This window comes from Tripterygium wilfordii, chromosome 21 (genome assembly GCF_013401445.1).
Source record: "Tripterygium wilfordii isolate XIE 37 chromosome 21, ASM1340144v1, whole genome shotgun sequence".
Lineage (NCBI taxonomy): Eukaryota > Viridiplantae > Streptophyta > Magnoliopsida > Celastrales > Celastraceae > Tripterygium > Tripterygium wilfordii.
In genome coordinates this window covers 1,177,030-1,203,382 of record NC_052252.1, presented here as the reverse complement: position 1 = coordinate 1,203,382, position 26,353 = coordinate 1,177,030, and the positions used below count along the sequence as shown (strand labels likewise).

Genomic DNA, 26,353 nt, shown 5'->3' with positions numbered 1-26,353 from the left:
CAACCCCCTACACCGTCAAGAAACAAAAATCCAAAACTGAAATTCTCAAGAGACAAAAATTGCCCAACTCAAACCCAACTTTTTGCCCAACCCTGCATTGTTAGAAGAAGAAGATAAAAGCAGTGTCCCCGTTTGTTGTTTGGTGTTAAAAAAATTTTACTTGCACAAAAAACAAAACATTCCTCCTCTTTTCTTTTTACCTTTCTTTGCTTTTTATCAAGAAGTCATTTTTTTATAGAGAGATAAAGATGAAGAAATTTGTCACCTTTGACGCCTTTGTGGTTGATAAGCATTGTAGAGTTGCCAAAGTAGATAAAAACCAAATCAAATGACCAAACATAATACACAAGGCTGTGTACATATAGAGAGAGAGTGAGCGTGTAGACTTTTAGAGAGAGATGGTGGGCTCAGGAGTAGCAGATAGGAGCAAAGAAGCTGTTGGGATGATGGCCCTTCATGAGGCCCTCAGAACCGTCTGTCTCAACTCAGACTGGACTTACTCTGTCTTCTGGACCATCCGTCCTCGCCCGTATATCTACCCCTCTTTTTTCTAACATCCTCTGTTTTTTTGTCTCTGCAATTGCTCTCTATTTCTTTCTTGTGTTTTTCTTCGATTTGAGAGATGTTGTCTTAATGGGTTTCTTCCATGTATTAATTGCAGAAGAGTCAGAGGCGGTAATGGTTGCAAGGTTGGGGACGACAACGGCAGCTTGTGAGTAGCTCAGTCTTGTTGCTTTTTGTCTTTTACTTCTTTGTTTGGTTGTTAAGAAAACTGACTAAAATGGAAGTAGAACTACAATTTCTGTCCTACTTTATCTTCTAAAACTCTAAATTTCAAGTCTTTTAGCTCAATCAGTATGATTTGTTGTGAAGGATGTTGATGTGGGAAGATGGGTTTTGCCGAGGAAGGACGGCAGACTGTTTGGAAGAGATGGATGGAGAGGATCTTGTGAGAAAAGCATTCAGCAAAATGTCCATTCAATTATATAATTATGGAGAAGGGTGGGTGCTGGGTAGGTGGTGTTGTGTTTATTTTGGTTTCATTTCTCACTCTCTTCCACACTCTCTCTAATGTTGTGGAGGACTAGGGAGAATGGAAAACCATGAAGAGGGTTAGATGAAAGTGTTTTCATTGGTTTTAACTTTTAGTTTTCTTTGCAACAGTTTGATGGGAAAGGTTGCTTCAGATAAATGTCATAAATGGGTATTCAAGGAACCAACAGAATGTGAACCAAATATCTCCAACTATTGGCAGAGTTCTTTTGATGCTGTATGTATGAACACCCCACACACTCATTGTTCAATTATTTTGATTTTTGAATCAATCTTGTTAAATATAATGATTGATGTTAACCTACATATATTGACATTGTTGATTGCAGCTTCCTCCTGAATGGACTGATCAGTTTGAATCAGGCATTCAGGTAAGACCATGAACAGTTAATGTTACTGTTGTTAGTCTTTTGTGTTATGTCAAGTTTTTTCCCTTTTCTTGTCTTGGTGCTTAAAAATGGGATCCTGTTTTTTGTGTTTTCTTGTCTTTGACCAGACAATTGCTGTTATTCAAGCTGGACATGGCCTTCTACAATTGGGTTCTTGCAAGATTGTGAGCTCATTTTTTTTGTTTTTTCTAATTAAGACCAACTTTTCTTGGACCATGAACAGTTTGATCTGATGGAGACTATGTATGAATTAACAGATACCTGAAGACCTGCATTTTGTGCTAAGGATGAGGCATACATTTGAATCACTTGGCTACCAGTCTGGTTTCTACCTTTCCCAGCTATTTTCTTCAAACAGAAATACTTCCTCTTCGCCGTCGATTCCTTCAAAGCAATCCACTATGCCGATAGGCCCTCCTCCTCCACTCTTCAACTGGAGTCAGAGGCCTCTTCCATCTGCAGCATCTTCAATGCTTCCTTTGCCGAATTTCCAAAATCCGGTTACGAGACTTGGATTCCCACCTGCCAAAGATGAGACAAATATGTTTATCCTACCTCATCCATCGTCCGAGAGCCACCAAATGGAGAATATGATGGGAGACCACGAAAATGACGTCAAATGGCCTAATGGGTTGTCTTTCTTCAATGCCCTCACTGGACGAGCGGATGAAGCAAAGCTTTTGTTTAACCCTGAGAACTTAGGGAGTAAGTCAGACCAAAATTCTAATGCAGATGCTGCATCGAATGTGCATAACGCTTGCGGTTCAAATCTTAACGAGTTCTTAAGCTTGGATAGCCATCCAGATAATACAAGGAAAATGGATAATAACAAGTTCAAAAGAAGCTTCACATTGCCGGCGAGAATGGCCTCCTCGTCTTCCTCGACTTCAGTGGATCACCATCAGCATCACGAAGCCGGAATGTACTCCGATGTCATGGAGACCTTCTTGGAATGAGAGTAGAATAATAGACTTGTCTTGGGGGTTTAAGTCAGTGTCTTGTATGTAGGCAAAAGCTTTTGTGATCCTTTTTGTACTGAAATTCCTGTTCTTTATTTGATGTTCAATTGGTAGTGTTTCTTTTTTTCCATTTTAGAGAACATCTTAGTCACTTGTTTAGTACTGAAATCTGATATTAGTTCTTCAGAAAGCTTTGCTCTGCATTTTGGCTGGCATGATAGGTTGAATATGACTCTCACCCTCCAATTATGTATACCAGTTTATCATCACTTCTGATGCCTTTCTTCTACACATGTCAGTCTGACTGGGCTGGCCAGGATGATCCATGGGCCTGGACGTTACGACGGGCTTGCATGTGCAATCCAAAGCAGCCCGGCCCACCAAGCTCTCTCTCTCTCTCAATGTACTTTATTCTTCCAGTTCTGCTACTTATGAACATAGACAACTGGAGAAATGCAAAAACATATGTTGATTCACAACTTGGTATATAATACAAGATTTGTTTCTTGGTTTCACTAGCAGTGAAATCAAAATCCCAATTGGAACAACTGATTGCAGAGAAAAATGATCAACACCCCAAAATGTCTCTCAAATGTGGTTCAATCTTTAAGCATGATTGATGTCCAAAATAAACAAACCAAAAGAACAAAATCACACTCAAATTCTTTGCAACACATCATCATCATCTTTCACAGAAGATTCCATGGCATGACATTGTCTACAAGCCACTAAAAAATACCTGAAAAACCTCCTCCAAATCCCTGGCTTCACTTCTCTGCTCTTCTTACTCTCTTGTTTCTTTCCTCTCACTCCTCTATCAGCTCCAATTTTACTCCTTTTCCGTGATAAATCGCGGTTCAAAACTGGCACTACTGGTGCTATAATCTGCCATCTTCGTGAAGCACCGTAAACATGACATGAAACACTTGATGTTCTACTTGCAACTCTTGAATTATTGTTATCACTTGAGCTTGTTCTGGCACTGCAACTGCTTCTGCTACTATTAGTACTAGTACTCCTCGACGACAGGAGCGAATCCTTGCTGTTTACGCTGCTTGTCCGGCTCATGGTGCGCGAAATGTGATCAATGTGAAGCATTGTAGGTGTTGGTAATTCACTAGGAAAATTGTAAGTGTGTGGCAATAGAATGCCATTGAAGAAAAGATGGTCAGCAGGGGAATTAGTCTTGTATGGATCAGTACTTGAGGTTGAGTCTGGTGTTAGGGATTCAAATTCGAAATCGGAGTCTTGAATCGGAGTGTTGGGGAAGGAGAAGATTTCTTCGCCGGAGCTGGTTCTTTGCCGGCGGTGGCTCTCCATTGGAGTGTTTATTATATGCATAATGCATGATGAATTAGAGGCTTTGGAGATTTGTATATAAGGCCTAAAATGGGTTGATAAGTAAACAGGTCATGTGAGTGATGTGGAGTATTGTTGGGTGATGTGGAATACTTTTGCACAAAAAAATGAGGAGTACAAATAATAATTGATGGATTTTAATAGACTTCGTGGAGCAAATCATGAAGGCATACTTGACATCTAGGCTTTGGATTAACAAATGGTTTTTGTGTTGTAATAATTTTGTGTAGTGTTGGGATACTTCAAAGTTCAAAAAGGTGTGACAAATGATGTGTGGTGGTGTACATTTTTATAATCTCTATCAAGTTCTAATCAATGTTTTAAATATCGTAACCGGAATCATATCGATGAAGAGTTTAGTATACGGTTAAACTTGTCGAATAGTATAATTAATTAATTAATTAAATAAAAAATCACAAAAAATATTATCAAATCAAAGTCCATCAAATTGGACATAATATTATCAATGATAAATAACATGACAGTAACAATCCAAATAATCAAAGTATTGTACCAAACCAAAGAAGTCCATGAAATTACAAACAAACTCCTTAAGTAACAATACCAAATTAAAACATCCAACATAACTAAAGTTCATAAAATTCAAACATCCTAACAATCACTTCACAATTGATATTAATGACCGATATTGATAATTTTTTTGACCGATATTGACTGATATTTGATCGGTACGACCAAATAAGATATCTAGATATAACCGCACCGATTGACTAGTCAATACTCAGTTCAACTGACCGGTTCAATCCATTTTTTAAAACATTGACTCTAATTGAATATTACCCACTTAATGAAAATGGTCTAGTTACCTATATTGGTTTCAAATTGACTCATTCCCCTAGTCAAATTTACTGGGATCTTAAACATATGATATCTTATGATACACTTAGGCCCCGTTTGGCAGACCATTTCAGAGGCAATATATGCTGGTTAAGACAATATATTGTCAGAAGCAAACAAACAGCAATTTTATGACCCTAAAACCGAGGCAATTTTGAGGCAATATTATTGTCTTTTGAAAATGGTCCTAAATCATACAATTTTGAGACCATTTCGAGATTTCTTACCAAATTATCCCCATTTAAGTACAAAAGTGCCTACATTACCCTTAAACTTTTTTTTACTGGTGCCGATTGCAATCCCTGCCGCTGATACCGCCAGAGGAGCCCTTCGATTCGTCATTAGCGTGAACGTCATCGTGATTCACCTCGCTGGCATCCTTCGGCGCAGGAATAGGAGCACGAAGGTGTGTGAGAGGCATTGGGATCTATAGGAGAGGATGTTGGTGGAGACCACGGCGAAGACAACGAAGAGTTCAATGGAGTTGAATCTGGAGATCCGGACAACGACGATGGAGATAAGAACAAAACACCGATTGTCCACATCATTTCATAAACGAAAAAGCTTAAACAAATATGAATTTTGTGCGAGAATGTAGTTTTATATATAAAAATGTTAAATATAAATTTTAACAAATTATATAAAATAATACTAAACTATTTTCTTTTAATTATTTATAAATATTTCGACTTATCTTTATTTCATATATTAATTTTTATTTATTTTTGCATTTATATGCATATGATACCATTAAAATACATAATACCCCTACACGTAATTTGTCAGTGAATATTACCCAGCATATATGTTACCAATAAAAGTTGAACCAAACATTACCAACCATTTAGACAACATATCTACTACTATTATTGTGCAGCATATCTGCTATCACCATATCTGCTAGTATATATTCTACTGACAAAATTGTCTGTCAAACGGACCCTTAGCATCAAATGTAGTGGAATTCTAAACAAACTATATTAAAGATCTAAAGATAATCTTCAAATCAAAGTATAGGTCATGTTGCTTAGTACTTTTTTAGGGTATGGAAAACCTCTATTTGATTTATTAATTATATTATTTAAAAATGACAGATTCTTTAATCTTTGTCAAGTTTCTTTTGTTTTATAGGAAACACAGCATCCCAAAAATACTCTTTCTATATAAAAGCAAAAGAAATGGTCAAGCTAGGAAACACAAAGGAGTTATCTTAATGGGCTGTTTGGGCTTTAACTAGACCATGATAGTAATGATGGGATCAACAAAAGTGTTGTTGAAGCACAAAGGCTGTGTAGGGACTACTTTGGTAATGAATTGAACAACTTTTGATCAACTCCTCAAAATGAGGACAAAGTGGAAAGAAAATTCCTTTGTCTCCCATTTGGACCCATTTTGGGCCCATTGCAGCTCATCATGTTATAGGGACCACCCATCAACCTGATCTGGCCAAACTTTTTGCCTCCCTAGCAAGCAAGTTATTTGTTACTCTTTTGCTTTGTTGATACTGCAATTAGTTTATTCACTAATGTCATGTGCTATGCTTCTTGGTGTTTCTAGTGTTTGAAGTGTAGAGTACGATTGTTGACTTGAGACTAGTCATTGACCTGAATTTTAGGCATCCTTCAGGGCCCAAGTTGAGAAGTATTTGGGCTAACAATAGAAATCATAGGCCCATCAAAAACAGGGATGATTTGGCATTGGCCCAATGGTTACCCATGTCTAAGGGCCTAAATAGACAAGGCTGCTCATGAGCCGTTCAAGGGTGGCCCTACAACTATAAGGGCTCAGCTTAGGCTCGATTGTTTATATGTAAACAATTGGTACAAGTATTCTCCACTTTGGGCCTTAAAGCCTGCACGATTTTGTTTCAACTTATAAACTACTTTGCTTTCTCTTTAACTTTTCGATGTGAAACTTTTACCGTAACACTCCCTCGCATTTATGGGTTCAGTTATCCGAGACCCAACAAATGAACTATATTGATTAGGGTTTTCACATGTGGGTGGTCCGCTCATTGGACATTTGAAAAGACTCTACAAGTTATCCATACAAGAAGGTTAAGTGAACCTGATTTAGAGGTTGGGTTCTGCTCCGATTTTATATAAGTAAGTCCAATCCAAACAATTTATAGAGGTATTATCAACTTTGTGCCTTAATGCCTACACATTTTTGTCCTCAACACTCTACAATTCTACTGGAATTTGGATAGTTTTGGGTCAAATTCTATGAACTCCAAAAGGGAAAAAAAAAATGTTGGCATCTAAGCACAATCTAGTCAATTTATTCAATTATGGTCTAGATGACATTTTTTCAGCGAAGACCAGCTCAGCTGGTTCGGCAGATACACAAGTGCTTCGAATCCCCTCTCCTTAAAAACGTTTGCCTATAAAAGGAAGACATATATTTTTCAGATGTACAGAGACTGAGAAAAGTGGATAGCAAAGTTGGAAAAATTAAAAGCAAATAGGAGAAAGGAGAACGCGTCAAATGCAAAGGTTGCGGGCGTGTCAGCAATAGTAAAATACCGCCATCCTCATCTACTTCTTTCATACCTGTTTCTCTCTTCGTCCCTTTCTCACTCTCTCACTCTCTCTTTGTTTGCTTCTCGGTCGCTGTGTTACTTGGTTTTGTGGGTAGTCTTATCTCTCTCTATATAACCCACCAAAGGAGCCATGACAAGCAGGGAAATCCTCCACAAAATGAAGGTACTGTCTTGATTTCTTATGAAAATTTTCCTTGATTAATTTCAAGAAATTTTTGATTATTTACGTCTTGGATCATTGACTACTGTTGTTAGCTTACTTGGGTCTGTGTTTAATCTTAGATAATGAAATGGGTTTTATTGAGCTTCTTCTACTTGATGGAGTTGCTCTCATTGACAACATAAACCCAAAAGGCTAAATCATGTTTTGACATCTATTGTGTTGATTAACTATCAAATTTAGGATCCAACTCTTGGTAGTAATGTAAATAGTTAACCCTGTAGCAGTTGGGGCTTTAGGTGAAGCCTTGCTAGTGGTTGAGTCTAGGAGGGGTGTATTGCCTATTAGGTGTTGCATACGGCTAATTTGATGAAATTTCTAACATCAGCTAGAATTAGGGAGGTGAGTTTTTTTTTTAATTTTTTTTTTATATTGATGCATATATATGAGTGAGATTAAGGTACCTTACTCAATATCAAGCTTAATCAGAAAGTAGTCATATGGTAGGTTTTAAGGGTCCTTTAACGCATCAAGACTCAGAACTGGCCAGATCTTTGTTGTGTAATAATGCTGTAATGAGCATGATTTCCTACATACTAACCTAGTTCATGTGAATGAGCTCTATAGGATTAGTGGAGAGTATAGCTCTACATAGGGATGAATGATGAAAGAGAATGCACATACTGGATTCAAATTAATTTCTATAGAAAATTGATTTGTGTAGTCGACTACAAATTGTTTGCGATGGAGGAAACAAGAGAGTATAACATTTGATGTTTACCGTTGACAATTTTAATGAATTGAAAATTTGAAACAATTCTGTAGTTTATGCTCAGTTACTTTGAATTCATTCAACTGTCTTTTATTGAAGTATTATATTTTAAATATTTGGTTCAACATATTTGTGCAGGAAAAGGCTGGATTGGGATCATCCTCAGACTCTGGGAAAGGGAAGAGTAAAATGTCAAAACACATAACCCATGGTTATCACCTGGTGAAGGGGAAATCCCATCATGCCATGGAAGATTATGTTTATGCACAATTCAAGCAAGTTGATGACAATGAGCTTGGGCTTTTTGCGATATTTGATGGCCATCTGAGCCATGAAATTCCCAAATATTTGAGGTCACATTTATTTGAAACTATTCTACATGAGGTAACTTATATGTGCAAAATGTAGCTTATGCAATACTTTTTGGGGGCAAATTATGTTATTTTGTCAAAAAAGTTATGTTTCGTATATTCATTTTTTTTAATTCCTGACACACACGTTTCTCCTGAGTGAGATATAAGAAGTCATTTTTCAATATGAATCTTAATGCTGAAACACCTATGTTACCCATGCATTAGCGTGTTTGTGAAAATGTTATTGGGAAGCCAATGTTTCATGTTTCAATATATTTGGTTATAGGTTAACAGTAACATAGAACCTTGTTAAATGCAATCAATATGAATCGTTCTTGGTGATGACAGCTGGTTTAGTGCTAAAGGCTTTTTTGAGTTTTGATTGAAATGGTCCGGTTCCTTGTAGAATGTTCTTGTGGTTGCATTAGCTCTGTCCAGGAAAATATGATCGTTTCTTCCATCTTTCTTTCCCAAGCAGCCTGGCTTCTGGACAGAACCTGAGAATGCAATAAGAAGAGCATATCGTGTAACTGATACTGATATCTTAGAGAAAGCAGTAGATTTTGGGAAAGGGGGTTCAACTGCGGTCACAACGATATTAATTAATTGTCAGAAACTGGTGGTGGCCAATGTTGGTGATTCTCGGGCTGTTGTTTGCAAAAATGGTGTAGCCAAGCAGCTCTCAGTTGATCATGAGGCAAGTACTGAAAAGCAGATCATTGAGAGTAGAGGTGGCTTTGTGTCAAACTTTCCAGGTAATGAAATCTACGATATAAATTAACACACTTTAGATGTAATTTGATATGGCATAAAAATGATTTGCATTGGAACTATCTTTGTCTCTGGTACCTCTTAAAATGCAATGTTCCTTCATGCAATTAAACTCTCAGAATCTGGTATTTGGCGCGTGCACTTGTGAACCTTGTTTAGTTTTGAAAGAAATTTAGTTTTTTAATCATTTCGATGCCATTCAACTGTCGGTTTCAAAATGGATGATCGTCTATATTGGCGTAGTTGCATTTGTTTGTTGTTTGTGTCTATATCTCAGTGCAACATGTTACGTTTTTATCGACTATTTTTGCTGTTAAGACTAAAACTTCTATAATGGATTCAGGTGATGTTCCTCGTGTTGATGGGCAGTTGGCAGTGGCAAGAGCATTCGGTGACAAGAGCTTGAAAGAGCATCTCAGTTCTGAACCAGATGTGGTGGTTGAGATGATTGCCGATGACACGGATTGCATTATCTTGGCTAGTGATGGCTTGTGGAAGGTTGGTACTGTCTAAACTATTTGTACTCACTACTCTCCTATTGTCTACTTCACTTTATTGGAAAAGTAATGGCGCCATTTTTCCATCGTGCCCTGTAGAATGTGTACTTATATGTGTTACCAAAACTAATATCAGGTAATGTCGAATCAAGAAGCAGTAGATGCTATCAAGAACATAAAAGATGCTCGTTCAGCAGCAAAACTCCTTACTGAAGAGGCACTTAATAGGAATAGCACGGATGACATCTCCTGCGTAGTTGTAAAGTTTCATTAATCTTGGGATTCTCCGTATAATTGTCTTGCGAAGGAATCATCGGCAATGCCAGTAATAGCATTTGTATTTTGGTATGCTTTTCCTTCCATGATGTTATATAGATGCAAGCAAAGTGAACAAGGCTCATCGGAGTGTTTGAATCTTGACCGCCACTCCCGAGGCTCGAGTTCGTTTGAGTTCTCATTGTTATCATGCAGTTATTGTAAAATTCTTAGTTATGTTTTTGATCATCTGAAAGACACTATAAAAGGTGAACCAGTACTGTATTTTTTTTTTTGCCTTCTTTTTCTTGTGTCAATGGTTGTAATTGGCACTCCTGTAAATCCATGTCAAGACCCCTTTGTTTCCTTCAGACATACTATTTATGTTCTTAGTGTCACACTTGTGATACGCATTCCAGCATCTAGTATCCCAGATATCTAGCTGTTAAGTTGTAATATATCATTTCATATGCATCATGTGCTACATATGTAGCCCATTAATTCACTTCGATTTTATGCGTTCAACCCAATAATTGAGATAACTAAGACGTCAATTGTTGGGATATTGATCATTTTCGCCTCAAGTCATTTGCTGATGAACAAATGTATACTTCCATTTATCTACACTAAGCCCATTGGGCTTGCGGATTGTAAGTCTTGTGACACCGTCCATTCAAACCTAATCCCACTAATTCATCTACTGCCAATAGGCACAATCCACAATGCTAAACATACGTCTTTTAAAAAAAAAAAAAAAAAAACTAACAGAAGATATTCTCATTGCAATTGAATTTCTTCACCTGTAAATTACTCCATACTCGTGACTGCCATAAATTCCATTCTTTTGTATTTTATTCTCCACCCTTCCCATGTTTGACATCAATTATTCTCCTCTGTTTACAGTCCAATTAATGGTTATGGACACTCACTCTCTCTCTCAACCATAGGTTCTTTTCACTTTGGAAATCGTGGGTTTGATATTTCTACCAAAGCCGTACATAGAATTATCATATATTTGTCTGTCACGCATGGTTTGCGGAATTTATCCATACAAAGTGAAAATCGTGGGTTCGATATTTCTACCAAAACCGTACATAGAATTATCATATGTTTGTTGTCACGCATGATTTGTAGAAGTTATCCATACACACTCATAGAATTGACATATACTTGTCATATATACTTGTTTGTCACGCATGACTATTTCGAGTTCATGAATTTATCCAATACACACCCAACTACGAGTTATTATGTTTAGGATATCAAGGAATCTACTTTCTTTTTTCTGCAACTTTTGTTACAACCTTATTCAATCAGATTATTCTCCAACCAGAGGAACATCATTTCACAACTTTTTTTTTGTCGCCTTCTTTTTCTTAAAGTGGCTTTTAAAGTCCCACATAAAGGCCTTGCCAATTTGGGCAAGAAACTCCAACGAATCAAGGTTTAGTGGAATTCTCAGTTTCACATTGTCATGTCTTGTTTTTTTTTTGCCGCTAGTGGGCTTTTCCAAGTAAGTCAAAAGACGAAATCTTTGTCTCAAATCTTCAGTATACCACAGACAACAAGTTAAGCAAGCCAAGAATAATAGCTGGGAAAGGAAAGAAATTAAAGAATATTGAAAACCAACACATGTACATCCTGAAATTGTTCCCGTCCTCGCTTAGCTCACGGCGGAAACCTTATGCATGAAAATTGTTTACCTATCTACCCACAAATATGACATATGTAGCCACAATCACTGCCACGTTAAGTTATATCCAGGATATTGACAATAGGAACTATCATTGGCTAGTTACTTCAAGGGATAATAACCATCAAAGCTGCAGCTGATGCTGATGCAGAACACCAAAGAAAGAAAGAAAGAAAGAAAGACAGACAGACTGATTGTTTTCTTAATGAACACTAATTGTCTGCATAATATGTTACAGATATACTATCAATCAAACAACAGAGATAGTCTATGTATACAATGCTCATGTGCTAGTATACTAAAAACTGTTTATATAAGAAACCATTGAAACTTTGGAAGTTACTCATTCCAAGTACAAAAACTCTAGACAATGTCAATATACAGTTATTATTATTATACCTTGCACCTTGCAATGTTGGCAGAGATCGAGAATAGACCGTTCGAGGTTTCACTGTTGAGCACCCTCGAATCCAACACCATCAAGCCATGAAACAACTTCTTCTATTAAGGGTCTCCGTCTCGGATCCTGGTCTAAGCATTTACAAGCAATTTCAAGCACTTCTAACAGTTGCTTATCATGATCTTTGTCCCAAATTGATGAATCTAAGACCTCCGCCGCCCTTGTCTCGGACTTCATTTGAAACACCCATGACACTAAATCCCTGCAGTTTCTTTTCCCTTTGCAAACTTCGACAGGCCTTCGACTGGTGAGAAGCTCAAGAAGAACTACACCAAAACTGTAAACATCACCCCTGCAAGTTGCCATTAGCGTCTGACTATATTCAGGAGGGATATAACCTAATGTACCAACCAAATCTGTAGTGACATGAGTATCATAAGGGCGGAGTAGCCTTGAAAGACCAAAATCTGCTAAATGAGCTTCAAACTTTTCATCTAAAAGTATGTTGCTTGATTTTACATCACGATGAACTATATGTGGCTCGCAAAGCTTGTGCAAGTAATATAATCCATGTGCCGCACCCCGAGCTATTTTGAGTCTCACTTCCCACTTAAGAATTGAACCTCCATCAACACACTCATGGAGCCAATAATCCAAGCTTCCATTCTCCATATACGAGTAAATTAACAATCGGTCATTACCATGTTGGCAATATCCTTGAAGAGAAACAAGATTTTTGTGCTGAGCCCTAGAAAGGGCTTCCACTTCAGCTCGGAATTCACGCTCCATCTGACCACAATCCCCGGAAAGTCTCTTGATTGCAGCTTTTGAGCCATTCGGGAGGTAGGCTTTGTAAACCAGACCAAACCCGCCACAACCGATTATGTTTGCTTGGTTGAAATTATTAGTGGATTTCAACAAGTCAGCAACTGCAAGATCTTTGCAATGAGAATTCTGAAAAAGGACCAACTTTGACGGCCCAAGTGCTTCAGATAACCTATGTGGCCTGCTGAGTTCCTCATCCGAATCATCAATTCGATCCCCAACATCCCTCCTCGATATTCTAAGCAGAACAACTGCAAGAAGCAACACAATCCCAAGTCCTATACTGATTGTTAGTCCAAGTATGCCACTTCGACCAATTTTACTGTCTGTGATGGATGGAATGGCAGGCTTCAGCATACTATTAAGAGGACCACAATGAGAATCAATTCCCCCACAAAGTCCTGCATTGCCCTCAAAGCTTGAACTGGGAAAACTAGAGAATTGTCCTCCAGTCGGTATTGCTCCCTGCAAGTGATTATTCGCCACACTAAACTTTGAAAGGAAATTGAGCTTCTCAAATGCTAAAGGGATTGTTCCATACAAATCATTATTCGAAAAATCTAAAACTTCAAGGTTATCCATATCAGAAATGGAGATAGGGATGGTTCCAGTGATGTTGTTCCTGCTCAAATCCAAGACATGGAGCTGTTTCAGTTTTCCAATTCCAGGCAAGATTTTCCCAGAGATCTTATTATTGCTCAAGAAAATCGAAGGAGGAAAACTAGAGGCCTGATTGTATTGCAGACCACTAGCGCTGTGGTTTCGCTTGACATAGAGTGGAATGCCAGAAGAGGTGAGATTGGATGAACTGCATTTCGAGACTATAAGGCTCTTGAGCTTTGACAAACCTTTTGGAATCTCTCCAGTAAGTGAGTTATTTGAGACATCCAAATAAAACAAATTCTCCATCTGGCCAATCCAAGGAGGGATGCTTCCATTCAAGCGATTCCACGACAAGTCAAGAACTTCTAATTTCTTGCATGTCAACAGCCAATCTGGGATTTGGCCCATGAGACCACAATTCCCAAGTGCCAAAATCATTAAGTTTTCAAATCCACTCACATTCTGGGGGAGTTCTTCACCAACAAAATTCTCAGTGAGGATGAGAGTGGTGAGGTTCCTACACTGTTGCAGCACAGATAGTGCTCCCGATAAGTCGACAAAACTATTGTTTGACAATGAGAGAAACAATAGAGATGTAAGCTTGGCGAAACCCTTGGGGACCTTACCACTTAAGTCATTTTTTGCCACACTCATGATTTTCAATTCACGGCAATCGGATAAGGAATTCGGGAGGGACCCAGAAAAATTATTACTAGCAAGATCAAGAGTGCAAAGACTAGACATTCCAGTGAAATTAAGATCAATAGGACCTGATAGGGAATTGTTTCGAAGATCCAGAATTCGAAGCTTTGAGCACGATGCCAGAGTCGAAGGCAGTGTCCCGGAAAACAAATTTGTGTGTGCAACAAACTGTTCCAGAAGGGTAATGTTCCCAAATACATCAGGAAGTTCACCTGAAAACTTGTTACCATATATAATCAGTCTTTTCAGTTTCAGGAAATTACTCAAGTTCCTGCTTAACTGGCCAGAGAAATTGTTACTGGAGATTGAGAGTTGCTCCAAGGAAGACATTGAATACAAAGAATCTGGAAGATAGCCTGAAAATGAATTGGAATCAAGATGCAATTGTTGAAGAGTTCTGCCGCAATTCTCCAAACCCTTGAGATCGCCAACGAAATGGTTCATTGACAAATCAAGGATCTGAACCCCATTGGAGTTGCAGAAGCTGTGATAATCAACCTTGCCAGTGAAGGAATTGTTGCTTACATTGAATACAACAAGATCCGGGAACTCCACAGGCCCAAAGCTATATCCACTGAATAAATTGCTAGAGACGTCCAATGACTGAATCAATTGTAACCCATAAAGTGAACCCAAAACTGGTCCTGAAAGGTTGTTGTGGCTCAAATCAAGGAATTCCAGCTGCTTCAAGTTTGAAAGCTCCACAGGCAATCCACCTTCAAGATGATTGTAAGAAAGATCAAGTGATTTTAGTTGATCTAAACTGCCCAAAGAGACAGAGATTACCCCTCTGAGACCTTTCTGTGGAAGAATCAACATAGTAACTCTATTGACAGTCAATGATCCATTAGTCTTGCTCCCACAAACAACACCATCCCATCGACAGCAGCTGGTCTCATCAGACCATGTTTTAATAATTGAACCATTTGTGAGGTTTCCTGCAAATTCCTTCAGCGCCACCAAATCACTTGAATCACAGGGTTGATGTGGGGTTTTGAGACCCCAAGATGAACAAATGATGAAGGCCAAGAATACCCATTTGAGGAAAATCATTGGAACAATTTCCAGCACCACCATTACTGAAATCAAAGCTTAGCTCCTGCTGAAATCAAGACCAAGACAGCCATAGTTGAATTCCATGTCATAATTTGCTTATTTTTAGGAGAAGTGAACAACATGAAAAAAACTTGCAAAACTCAAATCCCAAAAAGCAACCACAAGGAAATGTAACTTCAGCTTAAAACTGAAGCAACATTTAATCAACTGAGATCACAAATCCCCACCTGAACCAAATCCCCATGAACTTAAATCAAGAAGCCCACAAGTTCCGTTCAGTGTAGGAAGTGTTTAACAAATACTGCTAAGGAAACTCTCAGAAGAAGAAAGTTAAAATACCACATCCCAAAACATCTTAGGAACCACAAAAAGGAACAGCTAACAAGAACTTGCAAGTGAAGCAATAATAGTAACAATAGAATAATTAAAGTAGTGAAGCAATAATCTTTCATCAACACTAGTCAAAACCAACCAAGATCCCTAGACCCCACTTGCTACCAAAGCCCTTGACCAAAATCCCCTATATGGAATTTCAAACCGACATCCCAAAACACCATCAAAGGCATGTACAGACACAAATTGAAAACCAGATTGCAAGAACAAATCATAAGAAGATTAACCAAGGTAATCAAGAAGTACTAGAGGAGGTTATTAAAGAAAGAAGCTTTACCATTCTAGACCCATTAACTCAAAGAGAAAACCAGACAGATTCATTGGCACTAGCATCACTTGTAAGTGAAGCAAGTCTACAGTATCCACTCTTCCATAAATGGGTCTTAACTCCATTTTTCATAACATGACGTATCTATCTCCCTCTTGTGTCCAGAACCCAAAAAATGAATGAAGATGACAGAATTCGGTAGAGGGGAGCAGATATTTTAAATCTAATCAAAGAAGCAGTAGGAAACCAGCAAACAAGAATACTGTGAATGGAATAAAGAAAAGGAAAGCACTTTCTCTTTCTTGAAAACTCGAATATTTTATTGGATAAGAAAAGAGCACACAATACTATTGAATGATTTGAAATGAGGACACAATAGAGCTGACTTTCGGTCACAATTGGTCTCAATTCTCAATTCTCAATTCTCAATTCATTAATGTTTTTGTTTTGGTTTTAATTTTGTTTCCCTTATTTTCTCTGCCTCACACAGTTAAACAGGTCACAAGTGTCTCTGCCTCTGATTGTCAAAACCTACATTTGCCTGTTTCTCCTCTCTCTCTCTAGAAAAATAAAGTTTGCTGTAATGGAGTGAGGGGTGGCGGGGACCTGCTGTATTTTTATTACAGCAGGTCCCGCTGTAATATATTTTTATGTTAACAAAAAATTTTATTTTTATTTTTAAAAATAATAAATGTGTAGTATTCTTCCTAACGAATCAAACGGTATATTTTTTGTTCGAAACAAAAATCATATTAAACATGAAAAATATATGACAATTTTAGACCGTCGGATATAAACACAAAACATTCGATGTCTCGATCACGATGACTTTGATTTTTGTTTCGGACAAAAAATATGTCGTGAGGTTCGTTAGACCAAATACTACACATTTACGATTTTTAAAAATTTTAAAAAAAATTCATTGTGCCCCAAAAGAGCTACAGTGGGGTCTGCTGTAATTTTTATTACAGCAGACCCCCGGCACCCTGGAGTGAGAGGAACACTGATGAGGTTGGAGTGTTGGACAGAGGCTGTGCACTACTTTGTTTACTTCTAGTCCCACGTTTACCATCTGCGCGTGGACAACAAACAGATCCATGTCTTATATTCGTTGAATGGCGGTTCTTTTTGACAAAGATATGGCATGGGGGAGACAAAATTATAAATTAAGTCAAATAAGTGGTTTCTTTTTTCAATAATAAAGCATGGTTTGGTGGGGATTTTTGGCCTTTCTTTGACTCCAGTGGACTAAATGTTATTTTCATATTTTTATGTGAGTGTGATAGATCAAAAATACATAGTACAATAGTAAAAATTAACCTAAAAAAATAGATAAAAAATAATGAAGCTTATTATTAAAAAATTCAGTTCAAACACTACAAACTAATATTGTATATTTTGGGCAAAAAAAAACCTAATCAATAAGTAAATAAACAAGGTTTGATTCTCCTTTTATCAAACAAATTTTTTTTTTTAAAAAAAACCCTACTAATTTATAATAAAAAAAACCTAAATCAGGCTTTTAAGTGTGTGTTTGGTAGAGCGGTTGTGTTGATTTTCAACGCTAACTGTTAAGCTGTGAATAAAAAGCTGAGCTTAAAGCTATAAAATAAGCTTTGAGGTGTTTGGTAAAGCTGTTAACTGTTGTAGCGGTTAAATTGTGTAAAATATATTTTGTTTATATTATTATTAATTTATAAGTATAATTTATGATGTAAAAATTATATTTATTTCAATTTAATATTTAAATAGCCATTTAATAAGCATAATTATTAATTTATAAATATAATTTATGATGTAAAAATTATATTTATTTCAATTTAATATTTAAATAGCCATTTAATAAGCATAATTATTAATTTATAAATATAATTTATGATGTAAAAATTATAATTATTTTAATTTAATATTTAAATAGCCATTTAATAAGCATAATTATTATATTAATGTATAAATGTAATTATTAATGTACAAATGTAATTATTAATTTATCAATATTTAATATCAATATATAATATTTAATACAAAGTTATGGACCCACATGCAAAAAAATTTTAAAAAAAAACAAATCAGTCACTTTTAGGCGTGGGACCCATTCTTTTTTGGCATGGGACCCACGCCAAACCCAAACCGCCCAAGAAAAAGCTCCATTTTGGAGCTTTTTCTTGGAGGGCGGTACCACACCGTTTGGTGGGTGGTACCGCCCTCAAAAATCAGGTGTTTGGTGAGGCGGTCCCGCAAAGCGGGATCGCTAGCGGTACAGCTCTGTGTACCGCCTCACCAAACACACCCTTAAATTTTTTAGAAGTTCATTGCACGCGCTTCAGTGGCACATGGGCGTGGGCGTTGCAAAAAGACAGGGTGACACAAAAAATCTTGACCGGTTGTAGCCGGTGGATTTAGCGGCGCTAGGCGAACGTCAAGGACTACCGCCGGGATCTGCAAGTGGAGTACAGGGCAAGTGGATTGTCGGGTCAATTACTCACATGTAAATGTGAGAAATCCAACCAAACCCAGGTTTTGAAAACCGAACCCGGTTATCGAATCAAAAAATTCTTCGATTCAAGGTTTAATGATTCAATCGGGTTCGAACCGGATTCAATATAATATATTATTATAAGTATTTATTTAATATAAATGATGATTAAAAATATTTCACATATTATAATATTTACAATAATATAAAAATACATCATTAATATACTTCTATTAAAAAATTCACAATCATTCATAGGTGTTAAGTTTTCACAAAACAAAAAATATAATATATAAAATAATATAATAAATAAATAAGTTGTTATGAAAACAATACAAAGAAGCATACAGTGAAAAAATTACAACAAATATATGTAAAGATATTTAAATTATTAAATATATATTTATTATAGTGTATCTAAAAAATAAATGTGCAAAAATATTTTTTATAATTCATTATAATGTGCTGAGACACTTTCAAATGAATATCATATATATAATTAACATCCTATTTTGAGCCTGAAATGTGTCATGGTTTTGGTTGTAAGGCAATTTTTTAATAACATGAGGTCATGGGTACGAAACTTGCCAAAAACATATCTTTCAAATTTATTCATATACATAGGTTCATATGGACCAGCCGGTTTAACCGGTTTAAACTGGCCGGTTCACACCAAAAATGGCCGATTTGAAAAATCATTGGTTTTCGTGTATGTGACGGGGTTGGAGCCAAGCCCGGTCACTGAGCGAATCGGTCTAGTTTTCAAAACACTGCCAAACCCAATTTTTTTTTTTGAAAAATTATTTTCCATTTTTTATTTGAATATTATTTTTCAATGTAATTATATGGGTTAAAAAAACCTCAAAATTAATTACGAAAATAATTAATTGTTTTTAGAGTATATTTTAAAATTTTCTATATTAATAGGTGAAAATAAGTTAAGAATTGTAAAAAAAATAAAAAACTTAAATTAATAGGAGGGTCGAATAAATAGATGTGGGACAAAGATGGACACTAATCATGTTATTTGAACAAGCCGATAGGGTTTCTTTATCTACATTAAAAAAACGTATTGCTCATGATTAAATCTTCCTAAGTAAGCTTTTCAAAAACAAAGAAAATTCGTCCTAGATTGATGCCATGACCCATAATTAGAACAACGATCAATTGCATAATCAATTCGGCTTGCCACATTTTTACTAGGTTTGAAATCTTACCTCACATAATCTAAGGAGAGAGGTTATTTTCAAGAATCAAACTTATGACCTGTTATTTGTACTCTTGTTATTGTTCATCATCTCAATGAACAATATTTGTATCTGCAGAACCACCTTCTGTGGCCAACCTTCGGTCTTGGTCTTCTTCACCTTTGTTAGGATATGCAGCAACAATCTTGCTCGAGACCTCCTTAATCTTCTCCTTGATGAACAAGGCTTAGCATGCGTGCATGTTGTTCCTTCAAATCGACATGTCTTAGTCATTTTGATCCATCGGATTTCTTATTTCCAACTCCTTTAATTACCTCTCCACCCTCACGTGGTTAGAATTTCTTGCACAACTGGTGGTTGAGCCAGCCACAATGCTGCTTCTTGCTCGTCTAGACTGTGGACGATGATTACAACACTCCCATGACATAAGATGGCTAATTCACAACTTTCTTCAGCAAGCTTGGCCTTATGGCCAATTCACCAACTTTCTCCGGTCATTGACCATAACCGATCCATTCAGAAATGACCCAAGAACACATTGGTTGATGGGTACTCTCTTTTCAACCTCCATTGATCTCCCAGTCCTAAACGGTGGTTGAGGCTGTCGGGAGGAATTTGGCGTCTTCAAGAAGACTAATTCATTAATCGCTTTTAACGTATTTACTAACACTAATTTGTTGATTAATTAGAAGATTAGTCTAATTGTCCCACGTACAATAGTAAGCCTAGGTAGTATTAGTAGACAAACAGATAAAAAGTTCAAAAAGGTATGCCAAGAGTTTAGCCCCTAGTGTACTAACTCTCAGTAAGTTACATAAACTCAAAAAGATAATTCACCATCTGATTTATGCCCATTGAATGGGCTCTGCCCTACTTAAACCTGCTATCTATAAGAGTAATAGCACAAACATCCACAAAATTAGTTCAAAATTTAGAAGCAAATAATATATGGATATCAGTTGCACAAACTCAAAGCGCATTATGAGTTCTATGTCCATCACTCGAACGGGATGCAAAAGAACAAAAATGTTTTATTTTTCTACCAACATACCTACCTCATCACACAGGGAGTCTGCTGCTACTTTTAGTTTCACTTCTTCAAAGGAGGTACAAGTAACCAAGCACTAGAAGCAACAAGACAATCACAGCAACAGGAGCAGCCCATAACCAATAGTTAGTGAACTTCTTCCGCTTCAAGATGGCTTTCGAGACTGAATCTTGACCCCTTGGACGACGCCGGAGCCTGACAGCATTCTCCCTCACAACCTTCCCCTTTGCAGTAACCGGTGCCTCTTCATCTGCATCTTTTTCCATCTCTACACTCTCCACAACCGCTTCAGCTGATTCCTCAGTCTCAGTAGCAAGAGCAGACCCGCCAGACTTCTTTTTCAACTTCTTTTCCTCCTTCTGAAATACAGTAGAAGGAAGATACTAGTCAATTTTGGAATACAAAGCAAACTAATCATACCAAACAAGCAGTGTTTAAAAATAACTCCCGTACACAAGACTCCCGCAGTGGGAAGGGTTGGGGGACATGCAAAATGTTCGCAGACCTTAATCCCACATAATATGTGGGCTCGGTTCCCAACAATGGAACTTGTGACCTATAGGTTGTACTCTAACAACTCTACCACTGGGTCACATGGTCGCATGTTCAAACAAAGTAGTGCTAAGAAAAGAGAACAATTTCCTTTAGCTTCTTTTCAGCCTCCTTTTGAGCTCTTATAGCTGCTTTGACAGCAGCTTTCTCCGCCAATTTTTTCTTCCTTTCCATTGCTTGTTTAGCTTTAACCATCTCCTCTTCTCTTTTCAGCTCTTTCAACTTTGCAGGATCAACTACGTCTTCCTTTGAAGTGGAGCCCTTGGGCGGAATTTCATAGCTATTGTTCTCGATGTCCGCAATATCAGAACCCTCAGAAGTGGGGTTTGGATCTGTAACTTTCGCACTGGCTTTAGCCTTCTGAGCAGGCAAAGTATCCTTTTGTGGATTAGCTTTTGATTCCTCCTTGGGTCGCTTAACATTAGTTTTGGCCACCGCCTCAACGTCAGACAGCACTGGGACCTCTTGTACCTGTACCAGAGGCTTCTCATCCGGGTTCCTCATCCGTCCATCCCTACTCAATTGTCGTTGATCCAACGATGTCAAAATTCTTTTCTCATAATCCTCCCTGATGGTCTTGTTGTTGCTCCAGAGGGAGATAAATTTATCAAGCTGGAAAATTTAAAAACAAAAAATTATGAGCTACATTTTAAATTTCACGTGATTCTGGAAGACAAAGAGACAGTGACAAGTGAACCTCTGTGCGTGAAAGTTCCTCAAGCGCCTCGATATCCTTCTTGGCAGCAAGATCTCTGGCCTTGTTTAAGAGTCCACGACTTTGGAAGAAGCAGGCGTTCTGAAAGGAGGTCAACAGGAAATAAACACGACATTAACAAAGATATCTTCATCAACTATTATATGCCCACACCATAAAAGACTACCAAAGAAAGTTTAGAAGTTGACGAGTATTAAATCTAAAAGAAAGACATCAGATATCATCAAATGGTATCAAGTCAAAAAAAGAACAATAGAAGGTTGCTTGTTAGAGCAGTACAATAGTACATCACTGCATCTTTCTAAGCAATTCCATAGTTTTAACAAAGTTGCATGTACTATCATAGCATGGGGTAGACCGTAGGTGACAATCACAACTCAGACAAAGAGACTCAGATATTGAAGCTTGGAAAGATGACTATTGATTACAGGGAAAAAGAAAATAGAACTAGTAGCAAACACAAGAGATCTTGAAAATTGCAATTGCAACTAAACACATTAAAGTCAACAAATGTACCCCTTCATCCCGCTGCTTTCGAAATTCCTGTATGCTTTCAAGCGCTTTGTCCCTCTTTTGAGTAGCATTCTCCAACTCATTCAGCAGAGAACTAATGTCGTCATCCATTGACTTCAGTTTTTCCTTGAGGGCAGTAATTTTGGTCTTAACTGCTTGATGCTCCTTTCTAACTCCATCCAAGTCAGCTCCTATAAGCTACAGTGACAGTAATATAGCAAATGATCAATATGTACTTGAGAATAGTGAAAATATACAACAGCTTAAAGATCAACATCTTACTTTATATTGATCATGAATGGCTTGCTTCTGACCCATTTCATCTTGAATCTTAGTTCTCGTAGCAGCATTGGCATTAACTTTTTCCCTTGTCCCTTCCAGCTGTTTGATTTCTCTGAGAATTTGTTTCTCCTCAGCCAACGGAATGCTCTCATGTTGCATGCGGTAATTCAAGCTGTAGATCTGCAAAAAAAATTCTCAATCAACAGGTTAAAGACAAAAGGACCAAAGCCACAAAGCCAATACAGCACAGAACTTGGAGTTATATCATACAAGATCATCAAGCTCTTCCTCAGATGAGCATAAGCCACCCCGGCCGGCACCGCCTGTATCCCGCAGCTTACCAAGAGCCTGATACAAGGGTTCCCTTTCCTTTTTCTTCTCGTTCATTACTGTGTAATATTGGTCGCTCTCTGTTCTCAGAGACTTCAACTGAGAAATCATGCCTGCTCTATCCGCCTAAAGGAACAAAAGCAAATAAAAAGACAATTAAAATAAGTTATTTGTGTATATGGTTGGGGTAGCTATTTTCGCTTCGATTGTTATCCTACAATTTTTTGAAGATTTTGGTTGCACAGTGAGTAAATACAATATGCCTTTCTTTCAAGGCAAAAAGTTAGCTACAAAAACATTAATAAAAAATGGAATTTCGTTAGCATTGTAACGATCGGTGCAGTGCATTCTATATGATAATAACTCTAGCAACTGCCATAAATATTGCTCATTTGACAGCTCAGCAAAACAGCTCGTGCCATACGAAATGCACCAAAAAACCCCAATATACAGCCATGTAATACGTAATGGCAGCAAGATACTTTTTCCACTCATTCTCTATTTTTAATGCAGTATAAAACAAACTTTGGCACAACGGTAAAGTGATTCATTCCAAATTTCCAAACTGGGTATCATGGGTTCAAACCAAGAAAAACAGTCCTACCACGTTAATGTGGGTTCTTTATAAGGCTATAGTAATATGAAGAATCTATACATACCCTTTTTAATTTAAGCTCTTCCATAACTCGAAACCGAGATTGGTTTCTTTTCTGAATCTCTTTATCAGCTAGATCAATTTTGGCTTTTATTTTTGGATCATCATATGGGCGGTACTTCACAAAGTAAAAGTAATGAATCTGCTTCGGTGCAGGCCACTCGTCAACAGCATCCTTGGGGAAGTTGGCATCTGAAGCATCACCTCCTTCTACTTTTATGGGCTCATCGCCATGGGTACCAAATTTGATGGGCCTGTTACCCAATTCCTTGTCCAGTTTACCTTTTTCCTTCTCATCAGGAAACGAAGTCTCCACTTCTGTTGCAATGTTTGGCGCTTGAGCCGCTTCAAATCCCACAGCCTCAACTACCATCTTGCCAGCAGATACAACCTCAAGCAATCTGCAATGATTAATTCCCCCAAAAAAAATGAATATTATTAACAGTAATTTGAGGTCAAATTGGGTAGAATTAATAAACCATTCGACGTGAAACCAAACCAAATCCATCCATTTTATGCTCAATGCCAATTCAACTCACATTTTTGCAAGTTCCAAAACCCATTAAAATCAAGTAAAGCGAATGTCAGAACAAAATTATATAGTTTCAAAGCTTCTAACACAGAATCATCTAACCAAGAACAGCCAAATAAGTGAATCTAAAAAATATCTTCAAATAAATGGAGAAGTAGTTTCCTTGATTCTCTTCACAGAATCCAACCAAGAGCACATGCACATTAACAAAAATCAACTTATCATAAATGAAGTTTAATAAAATCCAAACAGCAACCTCTAATTCAGAATCAAACAGAGGTACTGTAATGGGGGAGTTACACCAAATAACAAAACCAATTCCTTCATAGAGATCAAGAGTCTATATATCAACGAAACCAAACATGCAAACACCAAATAAAATAAAAACAATACAAAAAGAAAATCAAGAAATACCGAAATCAATACACAACATATACACACAGCCTGAATCGACCAAGATCAGAATGGATCCATAAAACATCACATGTAGCACTAAATAATCAGAAAACAAAAAGGGTTAGATTATTACCAGGAATAGATATGGAGAGTAAAGAGTGATTGAGAGACGAAGACCCTTTCGATAAAGGGCCCCAAAAGATCGAGCTTTTGGAAAAACCCAAGAGAGAAGATAGGTCAGATCTCAAAGTCTCTTCCTTTTCTTCTCTTCTATGCTGCTCTCCTCTCGATACATATACCTCCCTGTTTTGAAGAGAGGGGAACAAAAAATAATGAGCTATTAACTGTTTGTCCATATATGAGAAACTTATAAAACCCCTGTTTCCTTTGATTTCCACAGCAAGTGAAAACGTGAAGGATAATGTTGGGCTCCCGTCTTTCTTATCACTCTCACAAATTAAGTAAAATATGATCTTGGGATTGCTGGCTGTCATTTGAATCCTTTTGTATTTATGAATCATAAATCATTTCTATATATATGTAGGTAATGGTCAATATATATATATGTAGGTAAGAATGTGTATAAACAAGTGTTTTGTCAAATAGTATAGGTGTATTTTTTTCCCATAATTCATGCTCATATCTTTTAATAAAAAGTTTAGTGCTCTTTTATCAAAATATTGCATTTGATCGAGTTACACTGTTTAGTTATCAATAGATTAAAACTATGTTTGTAAGTTTATTCTCCTAATTCATCCAAAAATAGATGCTATGACGAAAACGACAAGATCAATAAATGATAGAATTATCAATCAATCGAATTTCAAGTGTAATGATTTCTCCAGTACAGAAAGACATGGGGGAAACAATTGAAAAAATCGAGACTGGCAACATAAAAAAAATTATCGTATGTCATAATTACTAACGACAATACAATCGAGTCATTTTGAATGTTAACTAATCCAGTCAAGTATATTTCCTTGAGTTCCAATTTATTTATGATATTGTATTATAATTAATAATATATGTTACCTATGATCCGTAATTAACAAAAACATAATCGAAATAACATATTTCTAATATATAGTTTTGAGATAGATTTCATTATTTAGGCAAAAAAGTAATTGAAAATCTCATGTTCCTATATTTAATATAGATTATGGTTTCATGAAACCAATTTGACTTTTCTTTTCAGTTTTAATTGAAAATGTTTATTTCAAAATTCGAAAATACAACAAAATATCTAAACACAAATATATCTCACCTTTGAAATATGGAAGAAAATTAAAACAAAACAAAATTAAATAATTACTACATGAGACAAATTAAATTACAAAAGAAAAGTCATTAATGAAATCTTCGTTTCTTCTCAAAAAAAAAACAAAAGAAAAGTCAAAACAACACAGTGGTGCACATTGTTTGACATCCAGCCAATAGGAAGGGCAGGCGCAATAGGAGGGCAGGCGCGTTGAACAAAACGACAATGATGTACGAAATGACGCATTTACCCTTGACAGTTACAGCGCGGACGATCCGCCATCTATTCTACACTTCAAGCTTCTTTCTACAATTGTGTGGGCCCAGAGTCACGTGGCGCATGCTGACTCAGTGACTTCTTGTAAAGACACTTTTTTGGGTCGATGTTTACAAGAGCACGGTCCCCCCAATCCCCATCTGAATCTGATAGGTAGGGATGATAATTTGTATCCGACCGCCGTGGATTTTCTTTGATCAGAGA

At 36.9% G+C, this 26,353-nt stretch overlaps 4 protein-coding genes across 8 annotated transcripts; 2 read left to right on the top strand and 2 right to left on the bottom strand.

Annotated features, from left to right (window-relative positions):
- Positions 1-327: 327 nt before the first annotated feature.
- LOC119988296 (protein RICE SALT SENSITIVE 3-like) lies at positions 328-2,548 on the top strand. Of its 2 annotated transcripts, none has more exons than XM_038833276.1 (7): positions 328-529; positions 662-712; positions 874-1,002; positions 1,165-1,270; positions 1,383-1,424; positions 1,550-1,606; positions 1,700-2,548. In XM_038833276.1, exons 1-7 carry the CDS (start codon positions 399-401, stop codon positions 2,396-2,398), a joined length of 1,215 nt encoding a protein of 404 aa, XP_038689204.1. In that variant the 5' UTR covers positions 328-398; the 3' UTR covers positions 2,399-2,548. The 2 variants fall into 2 exon arrangements, with proteins under 2 accessions (XP_038689204.1, XP_038689205.1); XM_038833277.1 differs by having other exon boundaries at positions 373-576.
- Positions 2,549-7,064: 4,516 nt separating this feature from the next.
- Positions 7,065-10,395, top strand: LOC119988072 (probable protein phosphatase 2C 39). Its single transcript, XM_038832978.1, has 5 exons — positions 7,065-7,323; positions 8,231-8,476; positions 8,924-9,200; positions 9,560-9,714; positions 9,850-10,395. Exons 1-5 carry the CDS (start codon positions 7,291-7,293, stop codon positions 9,985-9,987), a joined length of 849 nt encoding a protein of 282 aa, XP_038688906.1. The 5' UTR covers positions 7,065-7,290; the 3' UTR covers positions 9,988-10,395.
- A 1,438-nt stretch (positions 10,396-11,833) lies between these two features.
- Positions 11,834-16,191, bottom strand: LOC119988220 (phytosulfokine receptor 2). 4 transcript variants are annotated; one of them, XM_038833183.1, is made up of 2 exons: positions 15,918-16,191; positions 11,834-15,293 (listed from the first exon to the last, which is right to left on the bottom strand). In XM_038833183.1, exon 2 carries the CDS (start codon positions 15,266-15,268, stop codon positions 12,110-12,112), a length of 3,159 nt encoding a protein of 1,052 aa, XP_038689111.1. In that variant the 5' UTR covers positions 15,269-15,293; positions 15,918-16,191; the 3' UTR covers positions 11,834-12,109. The 4 variants fall into 4 exon arrangements, with proteins under 4 accessions (XP_038689111.1, XP_038689110.1, XP_038689113.1 ...); XM_038833182.1 differs by having other exon boundaries at positions 11,834-15,290; XM_038833185.1 differs by lacking the exon at positions 15,918-16,191 and adding an exon at positions 15,475-15,905.
- Positions 16,192-20,480: 4,289 nt separating this feature from the next.
- On the bottom strand, positions 20,481-25,012 carry LOC119988221 (proton pump-interactor 1-like). Its single transcript, XM_038833186.1, has 8 exons — positions 24,749-25,012; positions 23,692-24,088; positions 22,973-23,158; positions 22,703-22,882; positions 22,424-22,618; positions 21,890-21,988; positions 21,283-21,804; positions 20,481-20,999 (listed from the first exon to the last, which is right to left on the bottom strand). Exons 2-8 carry the CDS (start codon positions 24,058-24,060, stop codon positions 20,691-20,693), a joined length of 1,860 nt encoding a protein of 619 aa, XP_038689114.1. The 5' UTR covers positions 24,061-24,088; positions 24,749-25,012; the 3' UTR covers positions 20,481-20,690.
- Positions 25,013-26,353: the final 1,341 nt, after the last annotated feature.